The following is a 9,855-nucleotide window of genomic DNA, read 5'->3' on the forward strand; positions in this document are numbered from 1 at the left end:
AAATATGTGCGCGAATTATCGTTAACGCGAGCCGAATCCTTTTGTATCGAAAAAGCCAAAAATCTGTGACTGAGCGTTATTGGCACCTTTGATATTTTGACGTTACGCTAACACACATGCGCTGTCATATCATGACTGCTATTAGGGGTCTCCCGGTTGTCGATCCATGACTCATTACCGATTTTGCCGAGGTGTCTGCGTAGCTTCCGACCTCAGACGTGATGCAGACGCTGGTCACGTTTCTCGTGCTTATCTCGGCGGCGACGGCATTTACGTTCAGCAATCACCTGAAGGGTGCAGCTTTTCGGATAACGGTTTCGAATAACCACGTTCCTCCAGCAGCTACGAAACCATTCTCACCTTTCCCGCTTCCATTAGCAACTGCGCCGCCTATTGTTCCAGAACAAAGAATATATCCTCGTAACATTTCGCTTTTCTCATCATCAAAGGGCGCTCACAACAAGAAGCAGAATGTCCAGGAGCATTTCGGGCTTAAATCAGATAACGGTAGCAACGTGGTGGATCCCGACAGGGGCAGCAAACAGGTGGTAACTGCTACGGTACCTGTTGTACCGGTCGCCCTTTCGGCAAATGGTATCAGCCCCCCGAAGTGAGTCATATAATAATGATAATTATAATGAACCTGTTTGTTCACAGAGATTGTGTAGTATCTATGTGTCGTTGGGGGGTTTGGGGCAGCGACTCCTGATTTATTTCAAATAGAAATGTAGCTGCCCAAGCTAGCACACTGAAACTGAACAAACTAAGTGAGATAGTCATTACACTAGACGTTGTGCTTAACATAAGCACGGAGAAATGATTTAATCCCATTATACATTCTGCGCTTATGTATCGTTTGAATATATATATTTGCATATAGTAGTACTAAGCACAAATCGACGTGAAATAAAATAGTATAATATAGGATTCGATTGTGCGTCGGATATTATTTCCGTATAATATAAAATGTACCTCGTTAACGTTTTTACTTGTTATATTAGGTTTGTCTACATACCCTTCCTTCGCCGCTTTGCTTGGGTTCTTCAGAATATGCGACCTTCACAAGTGGGGGGTGGTGGTGGACAAACTGACACGGCAGCTATTGGTCCCTTCACCCCACACATTCCCCAGCAATATTCTACTCGAAGGCCGGGCTTTATGCACACGCCGGAGGTGCAACCCGATATCGAGATTGCCAGTGGTGGGCCACAATATCCATTTAATCCTCCTGGAAGCGTAACACCAACTTCGGCTTCAACAACCACCATACGTCATCCTTTGCCGCCGCAATTTGAATTAGCATCTAGGCCATCGATTACGTTGCCCATGATAGCCAACACAACTTCTGCGCCTACCCCGATCAGACCCATTGCCACATACAAACCACCGGTAAGAAACTGTCAGACATAACGGTTGATATGTAGAAAAAGGTATAGCTGAGCCAGACTTGTCTATGCAATGTTTATTGTAGAACCAGTGTGAAACAAAGTTTCTAAACATGCAAAAAAAATTATGTTAAATCTACTGCGATTATAGTGATTTCTGCCACACTGCAACATCCGCATAATTAAGACTGAATTTAACTTAAGCCAGATAGTGATAGAGTGTGGGTTCCGCCAGTTTAGATAAGTTCCGTCAGACGCGACGCAACTTCTCAAAACTGTACATATGCACATAAAATTTCATTTAATTCATAAATAATACAATTATACTTTTCAGTTTCTAGTACTAGAAATAACAAGCACTTTACTCTGCTCCAGATGGTTAAAAGGAGTCTGTGTCTATTCTTAATAAAACACTTAGAGAGTGCCTTCAATATTAATATTCTTCATTAAAAAAGATACCTTAAACTTGGCCTCAAAGTTGCTGTTGGTAATCTCATCACTTTTGTTGACTGTTTGCTAAGCGAAGCCCCGCTTTGAGAATATGAAGTCAACTACCACAAAAAAATATTTACCTTGATTAAATAATTTTAGTCTCTCATTAAACCACATATTTTCTTTAAAGGACTATGTGAAAGGACTATGAAAGGACTGTAAAATACGTACTTAGTCAGCACAACGGTTTACAGCTTTGTAGTTCAAAATCAATGGAACTTTTTGGTATTTACATCGCAAAAATAGGATGAAGATAACGAAAATTTACAGGTGCATTAACCTAGCAGCCTTTTTTTATAGCACGTTGTTTTTATGTAACTTTTACAACGTAGACATACGCGATTTCTCACTGGCACCAGCCATCTAAAGCAGTTGAGCACGGCAGTACCAGACGTAAGATGCAAAACGTTCATTTACTTGCATTGTAAAATGATATATATATATATATATATAGACCCGTATATATTCTTAACGAGCATCTTAAAATAAAGTCGCAAGCTTCCGCGTATCGGCTGACAACCGCTGTGCCTTTCATGTTACGCTTAACTTATAAACCTGTAGTTTGCCCGAAATGATCGCATCGCACGACAAACAGTGAACTTCTGGCGTGGTTAGTGATATTGAGGGCTACTGTACAACATCTCGAAAGTTTCGAAGCGTTTTCGAAAAGTACGCTATATTTGAGGAAATTTACACATTAGAATTAATTAAAGCTATTGAAATTAGAAGTAACATCAATGTTGGGACTATTGATATGTATTTTTGAGAATGTTATACACCTGTTTTTTCGTTGGCAGGTAGCGACTAGATCGCCTATGAAGCGTAATTCTTGTGTCGTCGAAGCTCCATTTTGCTCATCCTGCTTGGCAAAAATTTCCTCTTCAGAACCCTGGTTCCCCTATCCGCCTCCTTTGTTTATTCCAGCTGTATGTTCCCGTTGCAGCATCCTTCAAGTGAGTTGATCATCTTGTAAGTATATTTCTCTAAAGAGATAGCGCTCCTTCTGATGCATAATATCTAAATGCCACCTAGCGAGGTAAACACATTTAGCTTTAAAGAGTTATAGCTCTTCGTATTGAGCTGGAAAGTTCGTTTTGTATGCATAATGTGAATATGAACTACATAATAACTGTTTCACAATATGTATATAAAATTCCAGACTACGCTCTGAAGTTCTACGTGGGTTGCTATCTCTTTTCCGTAATCTTTTTTGTTGCATTCATATTAATGTAACAATGTATGTGTGTTGTTCAGGCTAGTCATAAAGACTTGCAGATCGTTGTGTTACCACGTTGATGTTATGCTGTAGGACTATTTAACAAGGAATACTGGAAAACCTTGTCCAATTTAAATAGGTGATTTTAAATCGATTGCCGGAAGAGGTGACTGTTTTCTCGGACATCCTCAAGCTGGCGTCGTTCGGCGAAATCGTAGATTTTAACGAAGTTCTCACTGAAGCTAACGGTAAGTAATGATTCCCTATTACTATCATCCTACTATTGTCTACTATTGCCTACTATGAGTACTATTGTCTTTGTATTGAAATCGAAGCGGCTCCGCAAGTCCAAGCTGAATATTACATTTGACTCTTGCTATAAATATGAGCTTAATAGTCCTTACTCGTGAACTTAGAAACATGAAATCTTTAACATTTTACCAGATGGAATGTATAACTTTATAACGAATATATGCCATTCTTCAGATCAAACTGTAGGAACCCTGTGTTTAATTAATTTTTATATCAACACTAAATATATAATGCTATAGTATAGGGTAATTCGGAGTGATCTTTTGGAAAGGTTGTTCTCAAAATCTATGGCTCAATTATGATGGTGTTCAAACCTCTCACAGGCTCCATTCGACTGTTCCTGCCGTTTCCGTCGTATCTTCGTTTATAACATATTTTATTATTATATCACCACAAAATTTGATAATGTGAAGCAGTTTTCTCTTAAATTTTGATAGGATGTTAAAATAAAGGATGTATAGGACTTTTATTATCCTATACATTTCCGTATTGTCCCGCATATGTATACTTAAGTGTGACAAAGGGAATAAGCATTAAAAAACTCTAATATTGAGATCACTAAGTGGAATGACGTCAAATACCAAAGGTATTGAATTTGACGGATAAGGAACCTATCCACACTACATGAGACTATTTTGTATCACTATGAATTGCTACCTATTGAAGTCGTTCTATTCATTATGCAGAGGAGAGTGGGGCTCACCATGTTGCTAGTCTTATGAAAAAGTAGGCTTCTATTGAAAAGGAAAATTATTTTGACTACTGTCAAAACAAGCACTGCTTTTCTACGAAATCACAAGACCTAACATGCGTTATTTTGGTGCAGCCTTTAATGCCACTAAATCGTATTTTTATAATCGACACTTTAATGGTGACGTACCGTTTTTAAAAGCCCTTACAAAATTTCTTCGTCTAGCTGCTCACTTCTGCATACGTATATTTCAGTCAAACCGAGCGGACTCATTTTTTTTATTTAACCGAAGTTTACAATTTTAATTCACTCTACAACGCATGGTTTTTAAATTTTTTTCAAATATAGAAAGACCTACGGGCTTGTCTAAAGACACCAATTTTTTAATGAAAATTTGAAACCAATGAACGCAAAATGCGCTGAAATGAGGAATCCAAAATACTTCAACGGCCCCAGCACATTCCAATTATACAATGAAAAAAGTCTACCTAATAATACAAATTCTTAGGTGTTAGTGAACAATGATTTGTTGATTATAATTTGAATAAATTGTGATACAATTTAATGTGAATGTTTGTGCGCGTTAGGTCAGGTAACGGTTCTGGCGCCAAGTGATGCAGCGTTCGCGTATTTGCCGATTTCGATCGATGATCTTAAACAGCGACTTGTAAGAAGTCCCAATGAATTGCGTCGCTTCATTCTCTATCACCTCCTGCCTGGCTATGTCACATCGAGAGATTTGAAGCCCGATGCGTGGATCGCAACATGCTTATTTGAAAAAAGCATTTATATCAACAATGATCGGGTATGGCGAACTTTTTTAGTCAGGATAATATTTGTTCGAATTTTATGGAACCGTTACAAGTGGCGAATAGTTACCGGAAATCTGCCTTCAACTAAATCTGTCTAGTCTTGCCATACGGGAACATAATTATCACAAAGTATTGTGGCAGATCCCAAGCAGACCCTCAAAGAGTACCATTGTCATAAAACACATTTTCACTTAAATCTCTACACAGAATTCTTTGAAACGTGGAGATTGTTTTCGTTTGAAAACTTCCAGCATCTATACTTTTGCTAATCTATATGTAACTACCTGTCATCAAATAATAAATGACTAAACGCAGTCCTCAACTAACGCTCAACAATCTCTGCATGCACTGGTGCAAACAAGTGCCTATAAAATCACTTATTCCCATTCAAAGTAGATATTGAAATTGAGGATTTCTACAGGTTCTATTAATCCTACGTACAAAAAACACAAGGTTGATGTTAACCAAGTGGAGTGATGATTCACTTTCGCATTGTTTCAGCAAGTGAACGGAGCGCCTTTACAGAGCCGAGACATAAATCACAAGCACGGTTCGATCCATACTCTGGGTCGTGTGTTGTGGCCTGTGGCCGAAGATTCTGTTCAACTCTACCTAGACGCCAATCCTTTTCTCTCACAGTTCGCTTCATGGTACCGCAATTTTGCTCGCGTGTCAAAGAACGACATGGTCACGGTGTTTGCACCAACTAATGCCGCATTTGAGCGCGTGGCTCCCTCGATCCGTAAAAATCTAGCGAAGAATGACGTTCTGAAAGCAAGTGAGTACTTGCAGGCGGTTGGCGGAATGATTAATACAACACTATGTTGCAGCGACGCGAACACATATTTGTGTATGACGTTTTCTTGTTACCTTTGCCTGTTAACTTACTAGGAACGGTTCAAAAGCATATAGTCCCCGGCCTATGGTTTTCATCATCAATATCACCTAGTGGAGCTGTCCTTACACCAATGGATGGGCTCAGTGTTACCTGCACGGCTATCAAATTCGAATTCAATGATCCCCACAAATATCAACAGAAATCAGGCTTATCTAAAGCAGGTTAGTGTTTACTTTTTAGTCAACGAAACAAATCGGCTTTTTGCCTATCGATAATCGTATTGAAAATTACTTTTCATACACAAACATCCATCTTAGAGTTCATGTAGAAAAACGAGAAGTAACGCAAAAAGCAAACTGGAAATGTTCTTTTATCAGCCATGTGTTGTACGTATGTGCCTATCACGGGACGTAAACCAGCTCAAATGCACAAATCATGTATTACAGCCAAATTGGTCTCGAAAGTGTTCAGTCTTAGTAGAAAATCACAATTATCTAGGACGCGAGATTGCATGCTTATAGAACCCTTAGCTATATATTATATTTGTAAATTCGAATTATATATGGGAAGTATCTTTGAAAATAGATTTTTTCGGAACTCCTTCGTTTTTTTTTGTTAAAAGATAGTCATTACTTATAAGTTAGTTTAACTGTAGGATCTTTTAGTGGATTAAAATTCTTCTAAATTCTTGGCTTTTGTTTCAGATAAGCTCTTGACTTTTGGTTCATCGCGGGTGATCGCGTCCGACCAATTTGTCACAAACGGGGTTATCCACATTGTAGACAAGCTTAACACAGACCAGTTAGAACTGTGTGGCTTCAGCTAATCAGCAGTTTTCTCTGTTCACAAATAGTCGCCCAACTACACTCTACCATCTACTCTTCCATGTGCAAGAATAGATGACTAACAAAGAGAAGTTAATCTATTATTATTATTATACAAATGCCGAGGCCGCAACTTAAAGGATTTTAAACCATCGTGCTGTGCTTCGAGCCCTAAAAGCCGATATCTGGATACGATTACTGCTAAATCGATACATTCTCGCAAACTCTGAACGAGTAACATCGATCATGATAGATAAAGAACCATGATGATAGGTCAAAAAAACTCAATTAAAAGCGAAAAATCTTGATACGTAGATATACAACAAAGAGTAGGTTATGTACGAACATCAATAGGTCGAGTACGACGACTAAAAAATGTCTTAAGTTATTTTGGCGCTTTGGCGCACAAGATGCTATCATATGCAAGCGGATGAACGGTAAAGTAAGCCTGGCTTACTTTCAGTATGGAGCCACATATCGTATAAATTTTGACGTAAAATTACTTCGTGACCTATTCGTGTTTACCCTAGTCGTCCTTCAGCGTGTTTTGGCTGTTTAAAGCTGTAGGACCAAAGTAATAGGTACAGGAATCGGTCGTATATGAAAACCACTTGCTATTCCATTATTGGTATTATATGGTAAGCTGCGTTTACTTTTCACAAAAGTCTTTATGAATCTCAAGTGTGATTGCGAGAGCCTATCAGAAGCCACGAATTAGTAGAACAAGGTTCGAAAACCGTTTGCGCTAGACGCTACAAGGCTGTGTTTTGCCTCTTATTTGCTCTGTCCCACGTATACCCACGGTCGACGTTATGCACAATGCGCACATTATAAACTTTAAACACAATGAATTTAAAATTAAAGCCTCGGTACAGAGCAATAATGGACACTAGTCCTCATAGACACCATTTCTCGGTAGGGAACAATGATTGTACACCATATAATGTCACACATATTGCTTCATCGGATTTCCCGGCATTTATTAAGCAGCGCTAAAGGTTTTCTTTGCCAGTGTTCTTTGACTTCATTCCTCCCTCAACCAAGAACCCCAGTACGCTCTTACCTATACGAAAGGAATGAAATATAGCAGAGCTTTTGAACAAACGATGAACTCTAGCATAATAATTAATTGTTGCTTCTCGGATTTCCATGAATAGTATCGAATACCTTGCACATAATATATAGCAGTTTGCAGATCTCTTCTGTTGGGGGTTTTACTTCATGATTTTCCGCTGCATTGGCCATCGGATTGATACGAGCAACCGATTGGTGCAACGGAGTAGATTTGCAAGTAGATTTACGAAGGCGAGCGTGTTGCTTTCGTACACGTGTATTTAACCGTTAGCTATGCTAATTGCAAAAAATGTGTTAGAGATGATTTGAACTCTAGTCGAAGCTATTTTTTGACATTTACTGATAACGTTATGTCGGTTGATTGTACATAGGATAGGTTCAAGGTACATGAAATGAACTAATAACAGTGTGTTTTTTATTGATAAGATATTGATTTTCTATTTAACCTCTGTTATGGCCAGTTGTTCCGTCCTAGGGTAATTTAAGTAAACGACGGACCTAGGAAAGAGAAAGCGAATGAGCGTTATTTGTAATTTTGTTGAAGTTCTTTGATTCATTTTTTTTTTTCTCATTTTCCCTTTTGCGCTCAGTAGTAGCAGTAGTACTTATCGAGAATAGCCCTTTTTTACAACTCAGTTTGGTGGAATTGCACTGTAGCAGTTTTTTTTCTGTGAAATGGACAGTACGTCAAACTGCGAAAATATAGTCTCACACGAACCAAGTACCGTGGATATACGTGGATACTCTCACAAATTCTATGAACAGATATGCGTGGTTAATAAAAAAAAACGGGACAAAATCTATTTTGGAAAAATACATTAGTAGACGGCAGAAAGAGACACCGTACTGGAACACCACTAGAAGAAAATGACCGCGAAATCATATCCATATCGATTCTTCTATGTTGATAATATAGAAAGCGCTTTTTGCCTCTAGACCTCATGTGGACTGAATTAGAAACTTAAACCTGTTTTGCAGTCTGCATAATTAAATGCGTATTTTATTACCAATAGTTAGTACCAATAGAGTTTGCGTGTTATTTATTCCCACAATGTATATAGACAAAGCATCACAAAGATTTTTACCTTCCTGTGGCAAAAGAAAAGCATGAATGACTGCTAGAAATTTTCGCCTTATGAAGACAATAGCCCGAAATATAGCTGCCCGATTTTGCTCCAGTAAATCCCAAGTTGTCTGCATAATGCCGACATGAATTTAAGGTACTAAAAATAATTAGAGTTAACAGATCGTGCATGTATTATGTATATATATATATATATATATATACATATATATGCACGTGATATAACTAGGATAAAGAATATAAATACAACCAATAAAAATACTCGGCTGACACTTACCTTTCCAAAATGAGTCCTTATTTATTTATGTTAAATATTTTTAATAAATAAAATATTAAATTGAATCCTGCTTCTTCATCTGTGAGCCTGCGACACTTACGTTGCATTTACGTGGCAAATAAGAGAAGGTCTGTTGAGTATATTTATGTTAATGTATCGTAAATATGTTTATCTATATATTAGTTACTATTGTGAGGCATATTATAGGTACTCATTGCAACAAAATGTTGTGGACTACTCGGCAATTTATAGAGTAATAATACAATTCAGTACAATATACAAGTATATCGCCAGTATGTAAGAACGGAATAACGCCTCAAAAAAATGACGTAATGCAGTATTTATGACATATGCCTGACGGATTCCTTTACTAATTGTGTACGCCAGGGGAGAGATATTGATATGAGGCTTATTATAGAACAATCCATTTATTTACGTTTATAGAGCGTCCAAATGCCAGATATACCACTCCATCACAAATAATCTAGTCTTTATCATAGGGCTATTTGCTAAACTATGAAACTAACGGTATAGATATTAACAGTATCGTAAAAAAAAAATCAGTCCTATGCCCAGCCGATGACTGCACGTATCCGCTGTTTTTCTTCGCAGCTAGTTACTATGCCAGGCTGGATCTCACTCTTACATCAACGAAACAGTTATCATCATGACGGTCCGGACTGACCGCGACTAGGTCTTCCTACACAGTTGGATAGGGTTAGCTACATACACTTACACCTAAATATGCGACGACACATGACTGTCAGGCGAAGCCCGTAGTTTACTGTTTATAAATCTCTCATACATCATTAGGGTTGGCCTGGCTAATCAGCTTTGATATATGTTTTTT

The 9,855-nt window shown here is 38.1% G+C and overlaps 1 protein-coding gene across 1 annotated transcript; it reads left to right on the forward strand.

Annotated features, from left to right (window-relative positions):
• Nucleotides 1-221: 221 nt before the first annotated feature.
• On the forward strand, nt 222-9,004 carry LOC111269114 (uncharacterized). Its single transcript, XM_022848485.1, has 8 exons — nt 222-610; nt 1,002-1,389; nt 2,675-2,830; nt 3,233-3,341; nt 4,684-4,901; nt 5,410-5,686; nt 5,800-5,967; nt 6,451-9,004. The coding sequence occupies exons 1-8, from the start codon at nt 222-224 to the stop codon at nt 6,570-6,572; spliced, it is 1,827 nt and encodes a 608-aa protein (XP_022704220.1). The 3' UTR covers nt 6,573-9,004.
• The last annotated feature ends 851 nt before the right edge of the window (nt 9,005-9,855 follow it).

The sequence above is a fragment of the Varroa jacobsoni genome, unplaced genomic scaffold (assembly GCF_002532875.2).
Source record: "Varroa jacobsoni isolate VJ856 unplaced genomic scaffold, vjacob_1.0 scaffold_1355, whole genome shotgun sequence".
Lineage (NCBI taxonomy): Eukaryota > Metazoa > Arthropoda > Arachnida > Mesostigmata > Varroidae > Varroa > Varroa jacobsoni.